We start from the raw sequence: 27,871 nt of genomic DNA, 5'->3' as shown, positions 1-27,871 counted from the left end.
CATCAAAATTGGTACCGTATAAGTTTTACATTATGACCCCTGGGTCGAGGCCTCTGCTGGTGGACTGTTAGTCCCCGAGGGCCTCTACAGCCCAGTTGCTAAGTACTTCGTTACTAGCTTGAAAATACAGATGTATATTTAATTGCTCTTATAAAATTTAGAAATTCATTTCAAAATTAAGGATTATCTCCCTCATGCATAGCTCTTGTCCTTGGACGAATTTGACTCCACTTTTTTGTCACGCTGTTTTTGGCTATATTTAGCTCTAAAACTTCATAGTTATCTCGGATTTCAAACATTTGGGTTGAGCATCACTGAAGAGACATTATTTGTCGAAATGCGCATCTGGTGCATCAAAATTGGTACCGTATAAGTTTTACACGTGTAAAACAAAAATTAAATGCAAAGGGATGTAGAGCAGAAAGACTTTTACCAAACCTGTTAATTTCATGATCTCCAGGGGAGAGGTTTTGACTTCAGGGTTGGGCCAAACTCGGTTCAGTGAATAAAGTATTTATGTGTAAACTATCTTTATTGCTATTGATACTAAATTGAAAGTAAATGAATATTTAGAATGAGCAGATAGCCCTTTACCAAAATCTGTAATTTTCTTGGTCCCAGGGGTAAAAATTCTGGTAACAGGGTGGGAGCAAAATATGGTTTAAGGCATGTTTGGGACATAGGGCTGTAAATTTCAGGACTCCTGCACCCCGGGGTCTTAAGGACGGGGCAGAATTTGACAAATTTTCAAACATATTCTCTGCAATAATATATGTGTAAAAAAAAAAACTAAATGCATAGAGATTCAAAGTAGGAAGGCCTCTACAAATACGGTAAATGTTATGATCTCCGGGGTAGATGTACTGACTCTAGGGTTGGACCAAACTTCGTATATAGTATTCCACTTTCCATATTTCTGTAGCAATATCCCATTATCATCAGCATATGGTGTTTATATCCTTCAACTGATTTGATACGCAAGAGCTTGTTCTGCGTATGATCAGTTTTTAAATCGAGGCAGTCTACTGGCATTCACAGATCACTGGACGTGGATGGAGCTTATATATGGTCATTGCTATTTACCTGGATTTTACCCAACAAAGAGATCTTGCCACCTGATACCACCCCTGGTATGTCAGGGATCCGTGTTTGCCCGACTTTCTTTTTTGCATTGCTTATAGAGCTTTTGAGATTATCACTGTTCGTTATACACCGGAAGTGTCTCAGGTTATCACATTTGTTTTTTACATAAACAACGATTTATAAATACGTATGGTAAATAATTTTTAGGACATTGGGTATCAGAGAAATACGATTTTTGAATTTTAGAATTGATGTCCGTAAAGTCCTGTATACTACATGTCTAAATATATACTGTCTATTCACAATTCAATAACTGCCAACTATGTTCCATGTAGAGAAGGTTTACAGGACCCCGGACTTGGCGGACGACGCAGTTTGATCTTATTTCCCTTCTTGTTCCATTTGACTGTCCGAGAAACCTCTCTCATCTGATATCCATACTGATGGCGCGGATTTCGCTTTATGTACATGTAGCTGCTGTCCTGCCATATTCCGCGATGGCACAGCATGTTCCAAAACTTCTTGCACATGGGTTTTCTGATTTTAGCCGGCCTAAGGTTTTCTGCCACGCAGGTTGGATAAACATGCCCGGCAGTCGGGATGTTCAGGGACGGAAGGTATACGTACTTCAATTGACGTAGGCGTGTCTGGAGTTTCTTCTACCCTCTCTACTTCCGGGTTTGTAGCCCAGTTCCATCCGTTATATGCAATTAACACCAAGACATTTTCTCGGAGAAACTTTCAGAAATATTTCGGAGGTCATTCTCCTTCGATGAGGAAATCAGAATTTTTTATACGCATGCATTATGTTATGGCGCTGTCTGTGCGTCTGACTGTCTGGCAGGCTGACACGCTGGCTGTCCGTCTGTCCGAGGTCAGATTTTCCTAACTTTTTTCAGTAACAGATGCATGTACGACTTTGAAATTTGGCCACAATTTCTCCCTCAAGAATTGTAAGACTAAGTTTGCGATTTAGCTGGATTGGTCCATCCTTTACCTACTTTAGGACTATATGTAGATCAAACAGTTTACCGGACTCTTTTCGTTACAGATACACATATTTCGTTGAAAGGGGAAGTTTTTCCCCGGGGAAAGGGTCTTAGGGGGATAAAACAGACAAAAATGGGCCTGGGGGGATTAAGTAAAACTATGATGAAAGCGGAGCGAATAACATGAGTATATACCGACACAAAATCGCAAATTCCTTGCAATATAATGTGTACCGTGAATTATAAACCAATAGCGGAGCGAACGGCAATAATATATACACACATATATAAATAACTATTGATATATTCCAATCATGCTATTTATTCCGTTTTAAGGTGGGTCCTTAGTCTTGGGGTTTGGGTGGCATTTTTTTTTTTTTTTTGAATCAATAAATTAATATTGTGAGTAATGAAAAAGGCAAAACAGTTAAGGATTTCCATATTAATTTTCATTACAGACACTACTGAAGTCATGTACCCCGATGTAGATTTTTATGAAATTCAGTGGAAAAAGTTTTTTGTTGTTATTTTAAAATAAAAACAACAAAATATTTTTTAAATTGCATTTAGTTATCAAGACACATGTCAATAACTAAAACACATGTAATTTTCAATATGTTCATCAAGTTTTAAAATAAAATTTTCAGTCACTTGGAGCTATTACGGACTTCATTTTATGAATTGGGGTAAGAAATTCATTTTAGAAATGATATTTTATGCTGCACATTCTATTTGATAGCTTGTTGCAATGCTCAAACACCCTGTGTAGTCGCATAGTGTCAGGGCCCAGCTAAAAGTCGACCAAAAAATAATAGGCATTTTTCTGAGTTCATTTCTGCATATCTTGGGAAGTATACGGAATTTCGGGATGAACTTTGGTAGTAATGTAGATTGATTATGTATGAATAAATTGAAATACAAAGTAGAATTTTATATCAATTAATTTATTGTTTTTACATCGGCTAACTTGGGTACCCTATATTTAGAGTTCTATACCTTTACTCTTTATATAGTAAATTCGACCCCAAGCGATGCAATTGCCTGTGCTCTGGAAGCTATAGATTTGAAATTATTAGGGAAAGATGTGGATTTTTTTCATAAATAGCTATAACAGATGTACATCTACTAATATAAACAGAAAAAAATTATGTGTAAACCATGCTATAAGGAAAATATGTTCAATTATTGATTATTCAAATATAACTAAGACTTTTGAAATATTTTATGGCTAACACGATATTTTACAATCACTGTTAAAAAAGACTCCAACAAAATTTATGTTCCTGTCATTAAATCATTGACTTTGCAAAATCTTATGACGTCACAGGAGTGTGAAACTACGTTAAAGACAAAGTCTAAAAGTTACATTTACGGAAAAAATGCTATCGTTATCATGGTTATATGTATAAAACATATATAATTATATATCTAATTGGCACACGGACTAACTAGTTCCTAATACCTTTATATTTTTTTAACATGTTAACTAATCATGCTATTTATTCCGTTTTTTAAAAGAAAAATTATTCAGTGTTATTTACGGAATAAATGCTATCGTTCCTCACCTCACCTTGCCTATCCTCCTCGTGCCAGCTGGCACATTTATAAGGCCCCAAATGCTACTGTTAAGTACTTAGAAAACATAAACGTAAGTTGAGATTCCTTTATTCAAATTGCATTTATTCCGTAGATGTTACCTTGATATTCCCTTTTTAAAAAATATGGAGGATAAAAAGCAAAACCCATGCTAAAAGCAACATTTACGGAATAAATGTAAGTCATTAAATATGAGAGAGCGAGAGAGAGAGAGAGAGAGAGAGAGAGAGAGAGAGAGAGAGAGAGAGAGAGAGATCTTAAAAACGGAATTAATAACATGATTTATGCAACTCAATAGGTTAAAGCGTCCGAAGAAGACGGTAGCATTTATTCCGTTAATGTTATTTTAGGATTTTACCTTGACATTCCTTTTAAAAAAGGATGGAAGATAAAAAGCAAAAGTCACGCATAAAGCAACATTTACGGAATAAATGTTAAGTCTATATATAATATGTAAATATGAGAGAGAGAGAGAGAGAGAGAGAGAGAGAGAGAGAGAGAGAGAGAGAGAGTTCTTAAAAAAGAAATGACTAGCATGTTTTAAGTTCCTTGCACAGTCCATCATATACACGACTTTATGTCTACCTGTTTCGCTGTTTTATACTTGCTGTATGCTTTATTATTACTTATTTAGATAAAAAGTGTTCAGTGTGTTTTGATAAGCCATTCACTTGCTGGCAAATTTTGAATGAGTATCCAAAAAGTGCGAAAGTTGTTTTGCTTAGTCAATTTCCGTGCATTGGTTGTGAGGCATGAAAAGTATGCTGTCTATCACCCGAGTTCTCTGATATGTGTTCACTATAGCGGAGCGAATGACATGAGTATATATATATATATATATATATATATATATATATAGTTTTCCCCGGAAAGGGGTTTCTTTGGGGGATAAAAGAGAAAAATGGGGCTTGGTGGGGTTTTTTTTCGGGGGGGGTGGGGTGGAGGATTAAGCAAAACCACGATGAAAGCGGAGCAAATAACATAAGTATATACAGAGGCAAAATGTTTGTCTTTCAATAATTAAAGACTTTTTCGGGATTTTTAATATTTCAATGCAAGGAAATGATTATGTGTCGGTATATACTCATGTTATTCGCCCCGCTTTCATCATGGTTTTACTTAGTCCCCCCCCCCCCAAAAAAAAAACAAGCCCCATTTTTCTCTGTTTATCCCCCAAAGAAACCCTTTTCCGGGGGAAACTTCCCCTTTCAACGTGTTTTAGAATGTTGCCTCTGTATATATATACTCATGTTATTCGCTCCGCTATGTAATGGTTATCTTCTAGCATCCGAGTAATCTTCACATTATCAAATAAATGGGCGGTCCTTCTGTCACGAGTGCGCGGAGCGCACGAGTGAGAGAAGGACCGCCCATCTATTTGATAATGTGAAATTTTACGAGGATGCTAGAAGATAACCGACTTGTCACATAGTTCAAAACCTTCTCATTTTACATTTATTGAACCATACATTCAATACAATGGTAGATTGGCATATACCATCGTCGGACGATGCAGGTGTATATAAAATTTAATACGCTTTACCCGTAAAACAGCAAAACTAACTTAACGAAAATTAAACTAGTTCTAATTGTAACGGGGACCGTTACATATGCCCCCCCCCCCCCCCAATTAAAAAGTGATGTCCTTGTGAATCTATAGCAAAAAATCATTTTATTTTAGCCTTTAATTACATGTAGTACGTTCAATATGGTCATTTCAGCACCAAAAAATGAAAGAAAGCGTTGCACGCGTGTATGATTCCGAATTTTTCTTGATGTCGTTCAACATATACCCACAGTATCATACAATATCATATACCCACAGTGTGAATTTCATAACGTTTCCATCAAATATAAGGAAGTTATAGAGATTTTAAAATCGTCCAATCAGAATTCAGCACACGTGCATGCAGGTGCTGAGCAGTAATTCTAACCACAGCAATTTGTAAGGAGTACCAAGACACATCTAAACCATTAATATCAATAGAATTTGATGAAAAACAAAAACGTTATCGTCCTTTAAAAATTGAACATTTAAAAAACGTTGCACGCGCATGCGCGTGTGAGTTGGCATTTTTTAAGTTACACCAATATATAGATACACATATTGTCTACGTATGCTGTGAATATCATCTCATTCGCTTTATAAATAAGATAGTTACAAACGTTTTAGTATTATCCAATCAAAATGAAGCGCACGTGCATGCGCGTGCAAATTGGTAATTTTGATCATGCAGATCAGTTAAGGGTCTCAATATCTACCTATGATATGAATTTCAAGCCATTTCAATGAACAACAAAAAAGTTAGACTGATTCCAAAGTTAGTGTAAAAATTTTGTAATGCGCGTGCACGCGCATGCGTGCGTGTGCTGACAAAACAACTATTATTTTTCATATGTACAAATGATATACTATCATCCTATTTAGGTTTTATGTCGCTTCCTTCAATATTCTGATTTTCCATTTTTTTTGTACAAAAATTGCAATGCACGTGCACGCGCGTGCATGCACGTGCAGACAAAATGACTATCACTATGCACATCTACAAACGCTATACTATCATCCTGGAAAGTTTCATATCGTTCGCTTTTGTAGTTTCTGAGAACACTACCGGACAAAAAAGTACCGGAGAAAAAGAATAATAACTTGTTCTAATTCTAACGGGGACCGTTATATATGTTCCCCAAACCTCCCCCAATTAAAAAGTGATGTCCTTGTGAATCTATAGCAAAAAATCATTTTATTTTAGCCTTTAATTACATGTAGTACGTTCAATATCGTCATTTCAGTACCAAGAAATGAAAGAAAGCGTTGCACGTGCATACACGCGCACGCGTGTATGATTCCGAATTTTTGTTGATATCGTTCAACAGGCATTAGTATCATATACCCACAGTATGAATTTCATAACGTTTCCACCAAATATAAGGAAGTTATAGCGATTTTAAAATCGTCAAAATTCAGCACACGTGCATGCACGTGCTGAACAGTAATTCTAACCACAGCAATTTGTAAGGAGTACCAAGACACATCTAAACCCCTAATATCAATAGAATTTGATGAAAAACAAAATCGTTATCGTCCTTTAAAAATTGAACATTTGAAAAACGATGTACGCGCATGCGCGTGTGCGTTGGTATTTTTTTGTTACTTCAGTGTATAGATACATATATTATCTACGTATGATGTGAATATCATCTCATTCGCTTCATAAATAAGATAGTTACAAACGTTTTAGTATTATCCAATCAAAATGAAGCGCACGTGCATGCGCGTGTAAATAGGTTATTTTGACCATGAAGATCAGTTAAGGGTCTCAATATCTACCCATGATATGGATATCAAGCCATTTCAATGAACAACAAAAAAGTTAGACTGATTCCAAAGTTAGTGTACAAATTTTGTAATGCACACGCATGCGTGCGCGTGCAGACAAAATAACTATTTTTGATATCTACAAATGATATACTACCATCCTATTTAGGTTTTATATCGATCCCTTTAATATTCTGATTTTCCATTTTTTGTACCAAAATTGCAGAGCACGTGCGCACGCGTGCATGCACGTGCAGACAAAATGACTATCACTATGCACATCTACAAACGCTATACTATCATCCTGGAAAAGTTTCATATCAATCCCTTTTGTAGTTTCTGAGAACACTACCGGACAAAAAAGTACCGGAGAAAAAGAATAATAACTAGATTCGATATCGTTGCGAGCAACGAGTGGGTCTTCCGTCCAAATTTAGATGTGATTAGATAAGAATTTGACATTTTCGTTCATAAATAATGATACAAATATATTGTCTAGACGTACAATTTAGCTTTGGTAATGTTTTACAAATATTGATCATTTAAATGTTATAAATTAAAGACTCTCTCTACCTCTCGGCAACTAATTAAAGGGGTCAGCTTTTTTTCGAGAAAAAAGTTAATAATCTTATTTACTGCGATACAGATTCGACTGATCAGGCGAGTCATGCCGCCCGGAGGCCTATTTTTTTTTATATCATTCTAGATATATCTCGCAAAACTGAACAATTTTTTTTCTACATGTCCTATGGAAATTTTCTTAAGAAAAAAGTTATTGATTGCGACATTTATCAGACTGTTAAGGCGAGTCATAAGGTCCGTGCGCCTTTTTCTTGATATCGTTTGAAAGATCTTGCAAACCTGAACAACTTTTGGTCTACATGTTTTATCAAAAGTTTCTCCAGAAAAAAGCTATTGATTGTGACACTAATCAAACTCTTCAGGCGAGTCATGAGGCCTGTTGGCCTTTTTCATGATGTTGTTTGAAACATCTTGCAAAACTGAACAACTTTTGTTCTAGATGTCTCATTAAAAGTTTCTTGACTAAAATGTTATAGATTACAACAATAACCCAACCTCTCAGGTGAGCCATGAGACCCACAGGCCTTATTCTTAACATCGTTAGTAACGCTTGCGAATCTGAACAACTTTTGTTCTACATGTCTTATCAAAAGTTTCTCGAGAAAAAAGTTATTAATGTTATTAATTGTGATACAAATTCGACTGTTCAGGCGAGCCATGACGCCCTCAGGCCTATTTTTTGATATCATGAGATAGATCTTGCAAAACTGAACAACTTTTATTCTACATGTTTTATCAGAGTTTCGTGAGGAAAAAGTTAATCATTGTAACAGAAACTCAATGGTTCAGGCGATCCATGAGGCCCATGGGCCCATTTCTTGATACGGCACGAAAGATCTCAATAAACTGTACAACTTTTGTTATATATGTCTAAACAAAATATTTACGAGTATAACGTTATGCGACATTTATCACTGTTAAGGCGAGTCATAAGGCCCGTGGGCCTTTTTCTTGATATCGTTTGAAAGATCTTGCAAAACTGAACAACTTTTGTTCTACATGTCTTATCAAAAGATTCTCGAGAAAAAAGTTAGTAATTGTGACACTGATCAAACTGTTCAGGCGAGCCATGAGGCCCGTTGGCCTTTTTCATGATGTTGTTCGAAAGATCTTGCAAAACTGAACAACTTTTGTTCAAGATGTCTTATTAAAAGTTTCTTGACAAAAATGTTATAGATTGCAACAATAACCCAACTGTTCAGGTGAGCCATGAGACCCACAGGCCTATTTATTAACATCGTTAGTTAACCCTTGCGAAACTGAACAACTTTTGTTCTACATGTCTTGTCAAAAGTTTCTCGAGAAAAAAGTTATTAATGTTATTAATTGTGATACAAATTCGACTGTTCAGGCGAGCCATGACGCCCTGAGGCCTATTTTTGATATCATTAGATAGATCTTGCAAACCTGAACAACTTTTATTCTACATGTCTTATCAAAAGTTTCGTGAGAAAAAAGTTAATCATTGTAACAGAAACTCAATGGTTCAGGCGAGCCATGAGGCCTATGGGCCCATTTCTTGACATGACACGAAAGATCTCAATAAACTGTACAACTTTTGTTATATATGTCTAAGCAAAATATTTACGAGTAAAAAGTTATGATTTAAAACGTGGAGAAAAATGAGACACTTTTTTAAACTCCATTTTCGACCCCTACCGAGCTTCCATACTAGGCACTTGCGGAAATTTTTAAAATCCAGGTGCACAACTACAACATGTCGTCTAACATCACTGAAAATTTCAGCACTCTAGCTTTTATCGTTTTTGAGTTTTTGTCTGGACAAAATGGTCATCTGAAAATCGATAAAAGGGGGATAACTTCCAACCGGAAGTGATTTTTCAAAAATTGAAACGGCGGTACAAACTTCAAATGGCAACGCATCAATCCTGAAAATTTGAAGCAAATTGATCCATCCATCTCCGAGAAATCTTCTGCACAAAAATCGGTAAGGAGAAAAGAAAAGAATAATAATAATAACTAGATGCGATCTCGTTGCGAGCAACGAGTGGGTCTTCCGTCCAATTTTAGATGTATGAGATAAGAATTTGACCGAGATTTTCGTTCATAAATAATGATACAAATATATTGTCTAGACGTACAATTTAGCTTCGGTAATGTTTTACAAATATTGATCATTTAAGTGCTATAAATTAAAGAATCTCTGCCGCTCTCGGCCACTAATTAAAGGTGTCAGCCTTTTTTTCGACAAAAAAGTTAATAATGTTATTTACTGTGATACAAATTCGACTGATCAGGCGAGTCATGTCGCCCGGAGGCCTTTTTTTATATATATCATTCTAGATATATCTCGCAAAACTGAACAAATTTTCTTCTACATGTCCTATTAAAATTTTCTTGAGAAAAAAGTTATTGATTGCGACATTTATCAGACTGTTAAGGCGAGTCATAAGGCCCGTGGGCCTTTTTCTTGATATCGTTTGAAAGATCTTGCAAAACTGAACAATTTTTGTTCTACATGTCTTATCAAAAGTTTTCGAGAAAAAAGTTATTGATTGTGACACTACTCAAACTGTTCAGGTGAGCCATGAGGCCCGTTGGCCTTTTTCATGATGTTGTTCGAAAGATCTTGCAAAACTGAACAACTTTTGTTCTAGATGTCTCATTAAAAGTTTCTTGACAAAAATGTTATAGATTGCAACAATAACCCAACTGTTCAGGTGAGCCATGGGACCCTCAGGCCTATTTATTAACATCGTTAGCTAACGCTTGCGAAACTGAACAACATTTGTTCTGCATGTCTTATCAAAAGTTTCTCGAGAAAAAAGTTATTGATTGTGACACTAATCAAACTGTTCAGGCGAGCCATGAGGCCCGTTCGCCTTTTTCATGATGTTGTTCGAAAGATCTTGCAAAACTGAACAACTTTTGTTCTAGATGTCTTATTAAAAGTTTCTTGACAAAAATGTTATAGATTGCAACAATAACCCAACTGTTCAGGTGAGCCATGAGACCTGCAGGCCTTTTTCTTAACATCGTTAGTTAACGCTTGCGAAACTCAACAACTTTTGTTCTACGTGTCTTGTAAAAAGTTTCTCGAGAAAAAAGTTATTAATGTTATTAATTGTGATACAAATTTGACTGTTCAGGCGAGCCATGACGCCATGAGGCCTAGTTTTTGATATCATTAGATAGATCTTGCAAAACTGAACAACTTTCATTCTACATGTCTTATCAAAAGTTTCGTGAGAAAAAAGTTAATCATTGTAACAGAAATTCAATGGTTCAGGCGAACCATGAGGCCTATGGGCCCATTTCTTGATATGACACGAAAGATCTCAATAAACTGTATAACTTTTGTTATACATGTATAAGCAAAATATTTACCAGTAAAAAGTTATGATTTAAAACGTGGAAAAAAATGGGACACTTTTTAAAACTCCATTTTCGACCCCTACCGAGCTTCCATACTAGGCACTTCCGGAAATTTTTAAAACCCAGGTGCACAACTACAACATGTCGTCTAACATCACTGAAAATTTCAGCACTCTAGCTTTTATCGTTTTTGAGATGTTGGCTGGACAAAATGGTCATCTGAAAATCGATAAAAGGAGGATAACTTCCAACCGGAAGTGAATTTTCAAAAATCCAACAACAGATATAAACTTCAGATAGCAATGCATCAACCCTAAAAATTTGAAGAAAATCGATCAAGCCATCTCTGAGAAATTCTCTGCAAAAAATCGGTAAGGAAAAAAAAAAGAATAAAAATAATAATAACTAGATGCGATCTCGTTGCGAGCAACGAGTGGGTCTTCCGTCCAAATTTAGATGTGATGAGATAAGAATTTGACTGAGATTTTCGTTCATAAATAATGATACAAATATATTGTCTAGACGTACAATTTAGCTTCGGTAATGTTTTACAAATATTGATCATTTAAGTGTTATAAACTAAATACTCTGCCCCTCTCGGCCACTAATTAAAGAGGTCAGCCTTTTTTTTGAAAAAAAAGTTAATAAAGTTATTTACTGCAATACAAATTCGACTGATCAGGCGAGTCATGTCGCCTGGAGGCCTATTTTTTGGTATCACTCTAGATATATCTCGCAAAACTGAACAAATTTTGTTCTACATGTCCTATCAAAATTTTCTTCAGAAAAAAGTTGTTGATTGCGACATTTATCAGACTGCTAAGGCGAGTCATAAGGCCCGTGGGCCTTTTTCTTGATATGGTTTGAAAGATCTTGCAAAACTGAACAACTTTTGTTCTACATGTCTAATCAAAACATTCTCGAGAAAAAAGTTATTGATTGTGACACTAATCAAACTGTTCAGGCGAGCCATGAGGCCTGTTGGCCTTTTTCATGATGTTGTTCAAAAGATCTTGCAAAACTGAACAACTTTTGTTCTAAATGTCTTATTAAAAGTTTCTTGACAAAAATGTTATAGATTGCAACAATAACCCAACTGTTCAGGTGAGCCATGATACCCGCAGGCCTATTTATTAACATCGTTAGTTAACGCTTGCGAAACTGAACAACATTTGTTCTACATGTCTTATCAAAAGTTTCTCGAGAAAAAAGTTATTGATTGTGACACTAATCAAACCGGTTCAGGCAAACCATGAGGCCCGTTCACCTTTTTCATGATGTTGTTCAAAAGATCTTGCAAAACTTAACAACTTTTGTTCTAGATGTCTTATTAAAAGTTTCTTGACAAAAATGTTATAGCTTGCAACAATAACCCAACTGTTGAGGTGAGCCATGAGACCTGCAGGCCTATTTCTCAAGATCGTTAGTTAACGCTTGCGAAACTGAACAACTTTTGTTCTACATGTTTTGTAAAAAGTTTCTCGAGAAAAAAGTTATAAATATTATTAATTGTGATACAAATTTGACTGTTCAGGCGAGCCATGACGCCCGGAGGCCTATTTTTTGATTTCATTAGATAGACCTTGCAAAACTGAACAACTTTTATGCTACATGTCTTATCAAAAGTTTCGTGAGAAAAAAGTTAATCATTGTAACAGAAATTCAATGGTTCAGGCAAGCCAGGAGGCCCATGGGCCGATTTTTTGATACTACACGAAAGATCTTAATAAACTGTACAACTTTTGTTATATATGTCTAAACAAAATATTTACGAGTAAAAAGTTATGATTTAAAACGTGGAAAAAAATTGGGGACTTTTTTAAACTCCATTTTCGACCCCTACCGAGCTTCCATACTAGGCGCTTCCGGAAATTTTTAAAACCCAGGTGCACAACTACAACATGTCGTCTAACATCACTGAAAATTTCAGCACTCTAGCTTTTATCGTTTTTGAGTTTTTGTATGGACAAAATGGTCATCGGAAAATCGATAAAAGGGGGATAACTTCCGACCGGAAGTGATTTTTCAAAAATTGAAACGGCGGTACAAACTTCAAATGGCAATGCATCAATCCTGAAAATTTCAAGCAAATCGATCCAGTAATCTCCGAGAAATCTTCTGCACAAAAATCGGTAAGGAGAAAAAAAAAGAATAATAATAATAACTAGACACGATCTCGTTGCGAGCAACGAGTAGGTCTTCCGTCCGATTTGTTGATGCACTCGGAGTTAAAAAAAAAAAAAAAAAGACAAATGAGTCCCAATTTAGTTTCCGACTTTAAGACACTTTAGATATAATCAATTTTTCATATCATAAGCTTCTGAAGCAAAGTTGCGGTGAAATTCGTTTGAAATTCGACTCTCCAGGCGAGCCATAAGGCCCGCGGGCCTATTTCTTGATGTCATTTGTTAGCCCTCTATAGACTCAACAACTTTAGTTCTATATGTCTTTACAAAATATTTACCTGTAAAAAGTTATTGAAATCGACCGATATCGACAAAAAATCGACTCTACAGGCGAGCCATTAGGACCATAGGCCTATTTCTTGATATCAATCGATAGATCTCGATAAACTGAACAACTTTTTTTCAATATGTCCTTACAAAATATTTACCAGTTACAAGTTTTTGAAATCGACTGATATCGACAAAAATCGACTCTACAGGCGAGCCATGAGGCCCACAGACCCATTTTTTGATATTGATCGATAGGTTATGACACATTGAACAACTTTTGTTCGACATGTCTTAACAAAATATTTACCAATAAAGAGTTATACCTTTCGAAAGATATCGAAAAAAAATCGACTCTACAGGTAAACCATCAGACCCGCAGTCCTATTTTCGGATATCAGTCGATAGGTCTTGATAAAATGAACAACTTTTGTTCTATATGTCTTTACAAAATATTTACCAGTCAAAAGTTATTGATATCGACTGATATCGACTCTCAAGGCGAGCCATTAGGCCCGCGGGCCTATTTCTTGATATGAAGGGATTAGTCTTGATAAACTTAACAATTTTTGTTCAATATGTCTTAACAAAATATTTACCAGTAAAAAGTGACGGAGATTGACTAATATCGACAGAAATTCGAATCTACAGGTGAGCTAAAATGTCCGCGGGCCTATTTCTTGATATCGATCGATAGGTCTTGACAAATTAAACAACTTTTGTTCTACATGTCTTAACAAAATATTTACCAATAAAGAGTTATTGCTATCGAAAGATATCGACAAAACATCGACTCTACTGGTGAGCCATGAGGCCCGCAGGCGAAAGGGCCAGCCCGTTTTGCTTGATATCGTAAGAAAGACCTTGTCATTTTAAACATTTTTTACTCAACAAGTATTTAGAAATTCTTTACCGTTCTCGTGTTATCTCTACAAGAAATATTTAGGGGCCAAACTGTAGCTCCCTAACGGGGCCACATAGGGAAAAAACGAAATGTACATATTGTTTAGATTATCATTCTGAACAACTTTTGTTCAATAATGCTTTTCAAAATATTGGTCGTTTTCAAGATATGGGGTGTCAATTATTTATGATTTTGGCCCTTAAAATCCCTTATTACGTAACATATGACCTACTTTTTGATTTGATAAGAACAAGCTCGTTTAGATGAACATTTCCGCTTCAATGACTTATTACAAAATATTAATAGTTTCTGAGATATTCTCATAAACCTTTGGACCCTTCTGGGCCCCTAATTTAAAGGGTCAGCCCCTTTTGCTTGATATCGTAAGAAAGGTCATGACATTTCAAACATTTTTTGTTCAACAAGTATTTAGAAATTCTTTACCGTTCTCGAGTTATTTCTAGAAGTAATTTTTAGGGGCCAAACTGTAGCTCCCTAACGGGGCCACATAGGGTAAAAACGAAATATGCATATTGTTCAGATCATCCTTCTGAACAACTTTTGTTCTTTATTGCTTTTCAAAATATTTGTCGTTTTCGAGATACAAGGGGTAAAAAATTTATGGTTTTGGCCCTTAAAATCCCTTATTACGTAACATATGACCTAAATTTTTATCTGAATAGATTTGGATTGTTGAGATGAACATTTTTTGTTCTTTGACTTATACCAAAATATTAACGATTTTTGAGATATTTGATCTAGACTTTGAGCCCTTCTAGATCCCTAATTTAAGGGGCTAGCCCCTAAATCTTGATATTTTCGAAAAGATCTCGTAAATGTGCACAACTTTTGTTCTACATGTCTTAACAAAATATTTGCAAGAAAAAAGATATTGGAGATCAAAGGTCAAAAATCGCCGAAATCGGCGAAAAATTTTGGCATCCATTTTTTCAGGTCCAGGCGAGCGTTTAGGCAAATCGCCTCCGGTAAAATCGAATCCCCCACAAATCTTCTAAAATGTTTACTCTATCTTGTGTAGAAATTTCAAGACTCTAGCTTCAAAACTGACGGAGGAGATGTGTGGACAACAAGGCCCTTCAAAAAGTCACTAAAAGAGAGATAACTCCTGACCGGAAGTGACGTCAAGCACGAAATTTTGCAAGCAAAGTCTCCTCACCAAAAGACATCTTTCCTGAAAATTTCGTGAAAATCGATCGAGAAATGGCTGAGAAAAACGCGTGTACTACCAAGGAAAATAATAATAATAATAATGAAGAAGAAGAACGCGAACAATAATAGTAAGGTCTTCCGCAGGAGACGGAAGACCTTAAGGAGACGGAAGACCTTAATAATAAGAAAAGTGAAAAATCAACACTAGAATAATAGAAGGGTCTTCCGCTGAAGACGGAAGACCCTAATAATAAGAAAAGTGAAAAATCAACAATAGAATAATAGAAGGGTCTTCCGCTGAAGACGTAAGACCCTAATAAACAGTAGAATCACTATAAGGTCTTCCGTTGGAAACGGAAGACCTTAATAATAATAAGAAGAAACAGAGTAAAAACAATATGTTCCCAAACTTTGTTTGGGGAACATAATAATAATAATAATAAGAAACAGAGTAAAAACAATATGTTCCCAAACTTTGTTTGGGGAACATAATTATCCCAGTCAGTATCAATCACATGTTGGTGGCTTCATAAATATTTTTTCAGGAATTTAATTCTATACATGTATTTGTACAAATGTTTTTAGAAAACATGTATAATACAAATATTAAAGTAGGCAAAGGATTAAAGACTTGAAAAAGCAAATTCTTTATAAAATGAGAGAGAGAGAGAGAGAGAGAGAGAGAGAGAGAGAGAGAGAGAGAGAGAGAACTATTTAACATTACTGACTGCAAAAACGGTCACAGGTATGTGTATACATGTATTTGTTACATAACACTTCTCGTCTGTTTCAACGCCCCATTCATCGCTCGGCGCACGATTTATCCGTGAAACAGCAAAAGTAACTTCACGAAAACTGAATTATCCCTGTCTTATTTCTATTGTGTAATTCTGATGTTAGTACCGCCCATGCGATATCAAGGTGGGAGGAGCTCGTTTTATCACATATACGATAAAAAAAAAAAAACTTGTTGATGATAACCAGATACAATACCTGAACAACAAATAAAAATCACTGTAAATATGTGACAATTGTTTATAATCCATGTAGCGAAGACCACAGGGAGCCAACACTCATAAATTCCCATGCGCAGCGGAGTGAATAACATGAGTATATACCGACGCAAAATGTTTATCTTTCAATATTCGAAGACTTGTTCCTTTTTTTTTTAAATATCTCAATGCAAGGAAATGACTTTGCGTCGGTAAAAACTCATGTTATTCGCTCCGCTTTCATCATGGTTTTACTTAATCCCCCCCCCCCAAGCCCCATATTTCTCTTTTTTTTATCCCCCAAAGAAACCATTTTCTGGGGAAAACTTCCCCTTTCAACATATTTTAGAATGTTGCCTCTGTATATATATATATTAACTTTTTAATGGAATATGATAGAAAACAACATTAAAAAGACACATGTGAAGTTTGGGTCAAATATTCAGCATATTTACTGAGATATAGGCTGTCAAAGGTTAAGATAATATTTCAATGACGTTACAAAAAATGACGTTGAAATGACGTTAATCATTGTCGGAAACAATTGAAACTTTCACTTATTCTTCATGAAATTCTGGACATGTTGTGTCCCTGAAACATTCCCGGACATGAGGTCTGATATGTTTGTATAAATATTCCTGTCGTTCTCTACTGAGTCCGCCCGGCATTATCTCTAGTGGTAGATTTACACTGATTTGGTCGTGATTACTGAGGATTACTGGGACCTTGTCGCCATCTACATCAACGCTGCATAATACAACTCCAGGCAGCAGTGCTGAAAAAGTGAAGTAATGAAACTTGCGTATCCCTTTCAAAGGCTGAAAAGTTGTTTTTATATACTCTTTCCATTCATAGTATTTCACATTTCCATCCTCTATTATCACAGCCTCGTTACTTTTGGAGGACTTGGAGACTACGTCAGCAACATGCTGTAGAGTGTCACAATCTGATCTAAAAACAAAATGCATCGCTGCGTAAAGGTTTTGAACAAATATAGACTATTATAGAAATTCTCGATTATGCTAGATACAATTTTATTTTTGGAATATTAATTGATATTAACACAATATCACCTCCTGTACTTCTTTTTGATCTGAGCAAAGCCTGCATCCACTTGACATTTTGTATGCCCTGGTATCTGCATGTGAAGTTCAATTGCTCGATGTAGCCCAATCATGACCCGCCATAGCAAATATCCAATCACATACCGGTTTTTGTTTTGACCTAAAGATGAAGTGAGCATTAGAATATTAGAAGCAGCATATACATGTGAACAAAATGAATAGAACTAGGTGTATATGAAAAAATGAAGATGAAATATACATACCTGGACAGTTATCACAGTGAAGAACAGCACATTTCTCTCCCATGCTATAATTTTGAAAATGGTGATGAAGTATGCTGATGACTGTATTTGGCCCATGGGCATTCTTTCCATCTCTTCCAATGGTCTGGTCTTCATCAATCAAATATTTTCGCTGAGATCCTGCTCCCTCCATACAAATTCCAAAGATCTGAATTTTCCGTGGTGTCTCAAAGAATAAAGGCCCTACTTGTCTGGAATGATGAGGTACAGACACACATTGCGCGAAGTCAAAAGTGTAGTGAGTTTTGAGGAAATCTGTGGAACAGGGTCTAACAGGTGGCTCAGGAAGCTGAATAGACTGATGTTCTTCCCTGGTTTCTTTAATGCACTGAATGTAGAGGTGATGCTCCCTCTCTGCTTTTTCAATGTGATCTGTAAAATTTCTTGTTGCTGTAAGCTTTTCATTTTCAGATCTTGCATTCAAAATGTGCTCTCTGTGGCGCTCACAGGTATTGCATACATCAGATCTGGGGTTGGCAATCTGAATGTTAGGAAGGCAGGCAGACCAGATGGAATAGAATGAGGACAATTTAACAACACGAATTTGGACCTCATGACAAGCTTCAACATATAACTGATGAATTTCGTTCTTTGGTGTTGAACAAGGTAGAAAAATGGGTGGTTCGGAGTCGCGACCTCTTGGAGCAGCTGGCATAGGAAGTCCATTATCTTCAGAATATCGATTGATAAACTGCACGACAAATTTAATTTCTTCAAAGGACAGGGCATTGTGTGGTTTTTTCCCGATGTTTCCATGTGTCCGTGGTTTTATTCCATGGGTCTTCATATGCTTCACAAGATTTTTAAAATGTTTTTCACCAATGTCATGTAAAAATAAAAACACATCTGTACATACTTCCCGGTCATCAAAATTGTATTCGTATCTCTGTCGTTTGGCATCGCGTCTTGAAGATCCGCCACCAGAACTTTTACTTTTTAGCTTTCCCATAATGTACATATCCTTCTCTTCCTTGGAAAGTTCTCTCATGGAATAAATATGGTGACTGATTTCTTCAAAACTAATATTTGATATGCAATCCATTCTGCAGGAGCAGCCTTTGATTATCTTTTCACGAATTGTTAAGTCAAGATTGTTATTCTCCCAGTCCTCCTCCTCTGAATTTAGGTTTTTATTCTGATCATTATCAGGATGCACAAGTTGAATTCTTTGTTCTAAAATATTTTCGTTGGATTCATTTTCTGATGCAGTTGAAATATCACTATCGTCTGTATTTTCATCAGATGATTCAACACTTTGTGAAGGAGGAAAGTATTCCCTATGCCACTCGTCAATAATCTGTAACAAAATATCCCTGTGAAATTCTACATGTTCACATACCATGCAAATATTTAAACCTTCATGTATTTGTTTAAAATAAAATATCAAATACATTCATATTACAAACAGAGATTTTACAGTAGTACTGAATTTAAATTTTGACAAGTTGTTGATCTCAGCACAAAATGGTAATATCTTTTTTATTATTATAAGTATTAGATTGTTTATGAGCTATTCATTAAATAGAAATCCAGTAAATAGTATTTTTATTTATCATTAGCATGTTGATCAATTAAATGTAAGACTGAAATAAGCACCTAACTACAGAAATATTTTATCTGAATAAACGTGTACGACGGCATATATATTATCAATCTACTTTGATCGCAATTCTACATGCAGAAAACTGCTCTGCACTCTGCATATTTCGATTAATAATAACCGCATTTGATAGAAAAAATTGTATTCAGTCTTTCTAATTTGAAGTCCCAGATATCTCTCTCTCTCTCTCTCTCTCTCTCTCTCTCTCAGTAAGAGTAATAAGGGGTCATCCACTATGGTCATTCTTATTAAACTGGATTTATGTATTCAAATATTTATATATTTATTTGTTGAAACAAAACTTTACTTTAAAAATTGTTGATGAATTTGAAAAGATTAATTCTTTATTATTTTTTTGAATTTAATATGATCATTATTTATTTAATTTTTGAGTAGCCACCGGTGAATCCGCCTATGAGATACGAAAACAGCGGGACGTAACTCTAAATTTTATCCATTTACCTATAAATAGCCGCGATGAAAACAAGTCATTTTAGGCACTAAATAAAGTTTAGAAAGCCAAATGATAACCCCATTATGATATAAGAACAATTAGTTATTTGTCTTTTTAAAAACTTTATGAAAAATAACTAGGATATCACAAGCGGGACATATATAAACACATGTACATGCACGGAGCTCAACAATCGCGAATGTAAACAAACGTACGTCATTGATTTATGTTTTAATGAATATCGGTAAAATAAGTATTTTTCACTTAAATGACAAATCTCTAAATTGTATCATTTGATTTGTTTAATCTGCTTAATGCGTAAAATTGCATGTATATATATGTGGATACATATGATCTTAGATTGAAGTGCACCTGCAGTACCCGTCAACATATGCGCGGATCCCAAATCTTGTGCATCGAAATATTTTATAGGCCTAATTGTCACCAAGACAATATTGGTTATGTCTGTTTATACAAAAATCACCTCTAAAAAGTCCATGTTTTCCTCTTGTTAATTCCAGGTACATGTCGGCATCGTTCCAGGTGATTTATTTAAACACAATCACGTTATATTGACAGCATTGCAAACATAAGTAACAGACGCAACTTGCAAATAATGACGTTATCTTTACCAGCGTTTTTCTCATTATGACGTCAATATACATAAGGGCCCTTTTTGCATGGGACGGCTATACTCATGTTATTCGCTCCGCTATTTATTTATAATCCATGTAGCGGAGGACGGTGGATAAAAGATAGAAAAATGTACTTTTGTTAGGTTAATAGTGCAAATTGACGTTAACGTCTACAACGTCAAACTAATTCGATGCGCGGAGCGAATAACATGATTATGCCCACAGGTTAAATTTGGAAGCGTTTACTTAAAATGGGGTCTTATAAATCTCTTATCTATACTATTGATACTAAATTGAAAGTAAATGAATGCTTAGAAGGAAAACATACCCGGTAAACAAAACTGTAGATTTCATGATCCCAGGGGTATGGGGTTTTGGTCATTGATCAAAGGTACATGTATGAGCACATGAGCATTTGTAACTCCTTTTTGATAACTACCATCTAATTCTTTTCAAATATGGTATGAAGCATCTTAGGGACATATATTTTAAATATTAGGACTCCTGTACCCCATAGGCCTTAGGGGCGGATAAATGAAAAAAAAACACAATTTGACCAATTTTAACACATTCTCTCTACAAATGGATACACATAAGGCAAACTAAATGCATAGTGATTTAGAGAAGGAAGGAATATTTTGACAGATTTCCGTGTATGTTAACCATGACATAGACGTGGTTAGTGTAGTGGTGTTATATGATCGTCAGAAATATCAATGCTTGGCTCTTCATATCCATTGTTTGAATAAAATAATTTAGTTGTCAAATATTATAATCTTCAATATTTTACTTTTTAGACTACATCGTTTTCTGGCTGCAGTGCATAAAAACTTACTGCGATGTCGGAAAAAGGCGAATCCGTGGTAGAGAAATAGAAAGAGAAAATGGTAATCCAGTGATTCTCATCGCTTCACACAAAGATGAAGCTGATTCGGTAACTTAACAGATAATACATCAATATATTGTTTTATCAATGGCATGTTCTTTATTTCTATCAAGTTTTGAACGTTCTAGTTAAGGTAAATCGTAAATTAATGATTTACATGTGTATTTACGAAGGTTGTCCCATAAATTCGTGGATAATGCGTTCTTGATAATACAAAAGCTTGTATGAGTCTGAAATTTTCAACAACTTGTATTTTATTTCGTTATCTTTTTAAACGATATACATGTAGATATAATTAGAATGTCATTATACTAGAACACCCGCAAGGTTTGGTCATAAGGCGCACCCCACCCCCATAAAACATAAATCAAAAACAAAAGAAAAAACAACAATCAAGATTTTGTTCGAAAATACTAAAGTAAAATTTCAAGAATGAATTAAATCAAACACATCAATTGTGTGTCACAATCTATTGTAATTTCATTTTAAGAATTTCAAGACAAGTCAGTTTTGATAGTTGCCTGAGAATTTGAAATACGATAATGGTAAACAAAATAGACCGAAATTGGCGACGTTTAATACGGTGCACTATGGAGTAGTTCAATGTAGTGTAAACGAAATAGCTGCTGATAGCAGTAGAAAATGCTATTTCAATGCAGTCCTTAGAAGAAGAAAAAAAGTGTTCGCAAGATTGTCTGTTTAGTTGGGTGTTCTGAAAGTACTGCCCATTACTAATACAATCTAATTAGAATTAGATCCTTTTATTAATTCGCGTATATCGCTACACAAGTGTAGCGATACATGTAAGCGGGTCAAGGGATCTAATTTGAACTGTTCAAATCAAAACAACCGAAGGTAGGGTAGGGTCACATTAGGATATCGACATTTTAGCTCACCTGATCTGAAAGATCAAGTGAGCTTTTCTGATCGCCCGTTGTCCGTCGTTTATCTGCCCGTCCGTCTGTTAACTTTTCATACTTTCAACATCTTCTCCAGTAGCACTGCGCCAATTCCAAGCTAACTTAGTACAAATCATCCTTGGATGAATTTATTTAAACTATATTTTATTCACAAAGTGAATGGGATCGGGCAGCAGGCATAGCCTATTCAAGCCCTCTCTCTTGGATGAATGAGATTCAAGTTGGTTCAAAGGAAGAACCATGTCTCCTTTAAAGAGGAGATAATCACAAAATGCGAAAATAGGGTGGGATCATTTAAAATCTTCTCAAGAACCACCGAGTCGGAAAAGCTGAAATGTACATGAAAGCTTCTTGGCATAGTTGAGATTCAAGTTTGCTAAGTTCGCGACCCTTGGGCGTAGAATGGTGCCATATTATAGGATCAAAATTTATATACAAATATATAGAGAACACCTTTAAAAAACCATTGGACTAGGAAAGTACAAATTTACTTGACAGCTCTCTGACAAAGTGCAGATTGAAGTTTGTGAAAATCATGACACCCGGGGGTACGATGGGGTCACACTAGGGAATCAAACTTTTAAGTACGGTCAGGAAAGTAGTTTATATGACAACTTCCTGACATAGTGCAGATTTAAGTTTGTTAAAACCATGCCCTCGTGGATAGAATGAGGTCGCAATAAGTAATCAAAGTTTTGCATACAAATATATAGGGAAAATCTTTTAAAATCTTCTTCTCAAGTGCCACTGGGCTAAGAAAGTACAAATTTACATGAGAGGTTCCTGACATAGTGCAAATCCAAGTTTGTTAAAATCACGGCCCCGGGGTTAAGATGGGGCCACAATCGGGAATCAAAGTTTTAGAAATAGATACATGTGTTTCATAATTATTGTTTGGCGGTTCTTAATATACTGATGTTGACTGCAGATTTGGCTGATCGAGATGCGGTGCTCACGGCGGTTGGCATGGGATGTTTATCCATCTATTATTAGGCATCTGATCCCACCTCTGGTATATCCAAGGGTCCGTATTTACCCAGCTCTTAATTTTGTGGTCCTTGTGGGAGTTGTGGGATTGATCATTATTCGTTATCTTCAGCTTTTTATTACATCAGAAATACAATGTATTTGTGTTAACTGTAAAAAATCAAAGAAGACTTCAGTCCATTCTGTGTCAGCAACGGTATCAGAAGCCTTGTTACGTGACTGGTCAGATATCGGTTATTTTAAACATGGGAACACTTAAACCTTATCGTTTATAATGATTTGCTTTCCCTGAATGAAATATTCTACAAAATAGATATATACATATCATTAAATGAGCTCAATCAGTGTTTTTGTACATTTTTGATTAAGTGTAATTGCGTGTTTTCTTCATATTGTTTTACGGAGGCGCTTTTTTAACAGCGTTCCAATCGACCAATTATATATACAATGTATTTATATGTTTATGTATCTATTTTGTATTTATTATAGAAGTTATGAGATTGATCACTAGTCTGTATCTTCACCTTTCGTACACAAGTGTATAACACCAACCTGATATATATTTCAACAAAAGTCGCTGGAACTCTTCAATCTGTGACATAAATGCAAATATAGTGACATGGCGTATTTACAACTACAGTCTACTCGGGATATATTGAAATTCAGGGGACCAACCTATATTGTTAATTATATCCAAAGTTCAATATAACCAATGTTGAACTATATAAATAATGTTAACTGGGGATTTATTTTTACTTCAATATAACAGATAATTCAATATAAGTGATTTCAATATAAGTGGAGTAGACTGTACTGCATATTGTACAATTTATTCGTTCATCATTGACTTGGCATTGGGGCGAAGTGGGTTTCTTTGACAATGTAATTGTTCCGTTAATATTATATGCAGATTCAATTGGCTGTTTAACTTTCTGAGTTGTTTTTTTATGAAATGAACTTATCTATAACGCAATGCAATAGAAACAAAATAGCAATCATAATCAACCTACATTCGTGATTAAAAAAGAAAGTACATACATGCATACAGACAGTTTGATTTATTAAAATTCGACATGTGAAATAATATCAACTTACATAGCTTAACCACATGTATATGTATAAAATTTTATAATAAATCAGCAGAGAATGACTAGGCGCCAAATCTCGACAATTGAAGCGATCAATTGTAAATAATCGTTGTTAAAGATGCTAAACAACATTTTCAATCATCCATTGATTGCTTTTCTTATTAATATATTTTGTAAACTTTACTCTCGTAATGCAGGGCATGTTCAACAGCGTTAGAAGAAATGTATATCTCATAAGAAGCATGGCTACATAATTACGCAATGTTCATGTACCGTACCTACATGTTCAGATGCATTGAATTTCTCACGGCATTACATGTATCTTTATTTATTTGTTTTGGGGAATGTTCACAAAAATGTATATCTATAGCTTTTAATACATTTAGGTGATATTGGCAGTACAAAATGTATTCATTGTTAACAATTAAATATCTCGTTTCATGCCTAATTATGAAATAAGTACGATATAAGGAAAATATCCTAGATATTCAGAATAAATCGTTCATCATGCGTTCGCCGTGCGTTCAGCGCTCGCTCACCGTTAATTTTGCGCTTGGGTTTGCACTCCGTTCGTGATTTGCGTTAGCTCATCATTCAATCTTCACCACTCGTTTACCAAGCTGCGTTCAACGGTCACACACAGTTAGCTCACCGTTCGCTTTGCATTCGTTCAACGTGCGTTCGTTCACTGTTCAGCCACAATACAAGTGGGATTGTACCATCTGTAGGTAGTGTATAATCAAGTTTGTGCAAATCGTAACTCCTCAGGGCCTCAATATGGGACTAAATCTTTACATCATGATGTATGAGGACAACCTTTAAAATCGTATGTTGATGACTAGCTAGGCAGTGGTTAGTCATTGTTAATAAACAAGGATCTCATGTACTACAAATGGAAGGACGAGGGAGGGGACCGTTAGGATGGGGTCTCAATGAGGGGATACAAACTTCACATTGAAATACATATAGTCTTTGAAATTTTCTTATTAATACTCTCTAGTCACTATATATGTTAAAAAGTACCAAGACCACACTAAATCGTATCATTAAGCACATCTTCCCAAGTTACACGAATCCAAGTTTGTTTTCATTGACCCTGAGGATAAAGTGAAAATAAAATCGACTACTAAATTTGCATACTACATTAATATAGGGGCCGGGGTTCTTAAATCTTCTTCTACAGAAAGCAAGGATATGCTAGTAATTCTGATATTGAAGCATCCCCATGTTGCGTGTATTCAAGTTTTGGTTAGAGCATAACCTTATGGGACTATCTTGGAAGTATGACTTGAGGGCAGAAGTTGTTATGGGATTAAAGAGGATGGATATCAGTTTAAAAATATTCTGAGTAACAACACGGCAAATTGACTCGCATTAGGTTTGTGGTTTATGGGTCTCTTGTTTCATCCCTGATGTCACACTACCAGATAAGCGTTTAACTCAAGTAATGAATGTTCTTTCAATAAGCGCCTGTCACTAGAAGTAAAACTGACAGATGTTTCGGATATGACTTTGAAGCAGAGGGCCCGTATTACTATAGGGTTGTCATGACAAAGAAGCATTCACTGTAACGGTCGTAAGCGCCATATCTAAGTCAAAGTAACCTAACCCTAGATGTGTTTCTAAATGTGTAAATTGAAATATTGAATGAGATGTAAAAGAACCTGCAAAGAAACAAAGAAAAAACATTTTTGACAGACGTTCAGTTCAATTAAGCCTTCCCGAGAATAATTACAGTGTTGTGTATAAATGTACCTCGGTGCACTTCGCGCCATATGACGTCACACTAAAAACGACGTCACGACGTACAAGTTCTTACATTTGTATCGCGGGGAAAGTGTCATAATAGTATGTCGTTATTTAATACTGTTATTAAGTGATAAGCAGTATACACGGACACTGTTCTTGTCAAATGCTTATCATTTAACCATATATTATTTCTTTTTCATATTAAATCACTCAGAATTTATCATATCTAGTTGGCGTGATGGTGATGTTCATTTTATATTGTTACCTTGAAATCGCCCCTATCATTCTCCTAATTCCGATTAGCACTGAGTTTAATTTACATGGTTATTGCGACCAGCTGCAGAAGTAAATGTAAAAGTGCAACGATGTACAGTGTATGGTGGTGCTTGATGTTTAGGCTATATAATTCGCATCTGATAATGTCTTACATAGTCTCGAAAATTAAGAAATATGCTGTATTATATGCATTTTAACTTCCTTCTATCGGAGAACTTGCTCCCAAGACTTTTCAGTTAATGTAAAGTAGACTCTGTTTTTCAATATTAAAAGGGTCGGCCTGAATGTAACGGATACCGTTGCACTTTTGCAATTATCACAATCATTTTTGTTCGATCTAAATATATAATGTCACGTGATAGTCTCGTGATGATAAACAAATGCCTCGATGACAATATATGGGAGCTTACTGGGTATCGGTTTAAACGTCGTTTCGTTCTCGGATACCTTTAATTAAATATTATCCATATAAAACACTAAAGACCATTTTATGCATCTATTTTACTTTATTTGGTATGGTACGCCTTAATTCAATTGATCGTGTAACATGAAATTAGAACTACATAACGGTGTGTTAAGCTACTAATGGTAGTGGATTGGACAATTTCATAAAATGTTTATTCATTAAAAGAAATAGAATTTGTTTGCTATCGAACGAGGCGCGATTTCTATATATAGTATAACAAAGTCAATACAGAAACGTACATTCAAAAAGAAAGTAAAGTGTCATGATTATTACTATCATTTGCTAAATGGAGACATGTAAATGTGTCACATAATGAATACATAATATTTCTAGTGGGTCGCCTAATCAAACACTTTAATTATTTATTTCATGATTAGAATTAAATATCCCAACTGTTTAATTCAAATAGACAGTGCTATCAGAACAAAAAGTTGGGAAGCCATCTCTGGTACATCCAGGGGTCTGTTTGTCCATCTCTATATTGCATTACTTATAGGAGTTATGAGATTGATCTCTATTTGTTATCTTCAAATTTCATTTGCAAGTGTACCCATCCTTGAGTGCATGTTGTTTACTTTATCTTAAAGTCGAACAAAGACATTTCACTGAAAGGGGCATGTACACAATATGAGCTGAACATTTTAAAATTCTTTTTTTTCTCATTGTTTTATTGCGTAACTAAGACATTTTTAATGGTCAATCAGAAATTGAATTCCAGTTGCTGAGTTACAAGTGAGATGCAACACTCACAAGGCTTTGTTATGTAAACAAGGATCGTGCCGTGTTTTGTTTATATATATATATATTGCATAATAGAAAACAGCATGTTTAAAAAATGAAATGTGCCGAACATTAGAAGCTATTTACTTGTGAAGAATTAACTTGTAAATTGACAAAATCTACTTTAAAAGAAATGTGTACTAGTATTTTAACCCGCGTTTAATCAAAAACATGACACAAGCTTTATTTACATACCAAATAATTGTGAGCTCTATATCCCCCATGTGCCTCGACAAACTGACA

The 27,871-nt window shown here is 35.3% G+C and overlaps 2 protein-coding genes across 8 annotated transcripts in view; one reads left to right on the top strand and one right to left on the bottom strand.

Annotated features, from left to right (window-relative positions):
- The window catches only part of LOC125677494 (uncharacterized), a 191,333-nt gene that overhangs the window by 159,925 nt on the left and 3,537 nt on the right, over positions 1-27,871 (top strand). For 4 of the 5 annotated variants that reach the window (XM_056159176.1, XM_056159178.1, XM_056159177.1 and 1 more), the window contains one exon: positions 21,274-21,410. In XM_056159176.1, the coding sequence (XP_056015151.1) occupies positions 21,274-21,410 (137 nt within the window). Of the gene's footprint in view, positions 1-21,273; positions 21,411-23,758; positions 24,118-27,871 lie in introns of those variants that run through there. The other variant, XM_056159180.1, reaches the window with a different exon arrangement.
- On the bottom strand, positions 16,809-19,212 carry LOC125674909 (uncharacterized). Of its 3 annotated transcripts, XM_056159206.1 has the most exons (4): positions 17,749-19,212; positions 17,495-17,645; positions 17,317-17,372; positions 16,809-17,196 (listed from the first exon to the last, which is right to left on the bottom strand). In XM_056159206.1, exons 1-4 carry the CDS (start codon positions 19,178-19,180, stop codon positions 16,979-16,981), a joined length of 1,857 nt encoding a protein of 618 aa, XP_056015181.1. In that variant the 5' UTR covers positions 19,181-19,212; the 3' UTR covers positions 16,809-16,978. The 3 variants fall into 3 exon arrangements, with proteins under 3 accessions (XP_056015181.1, XP_048768225.2, XP_056015182.1); XM_048912268.2 differs by having other exon boundaries at positions 16,809-17,372; XM_056159207.1 differs by lacking the exon at positions 17,317-17,372 and having other exon boundaries at positions 17,025-17,196.

The sequence above is a fragment of the Ostrea edulis genome, chromosome 3, assembly GCF_947568905.1.
Source record: "Ostrea edulis chromosome 3, xbOstEdul1.1, whole genome shotgun sequence".
NCBI lineage: Eukaryota > Metazoa > Mollusca > Bivalvia > Ostreida > Ostreidae > Ostrea > Ostrea edulis.
The sequence above is the reverse complement of the archived record's forward strand: the minus strand, read 5'-3'. Positions and strand labels throughout refer to the sequence as shown.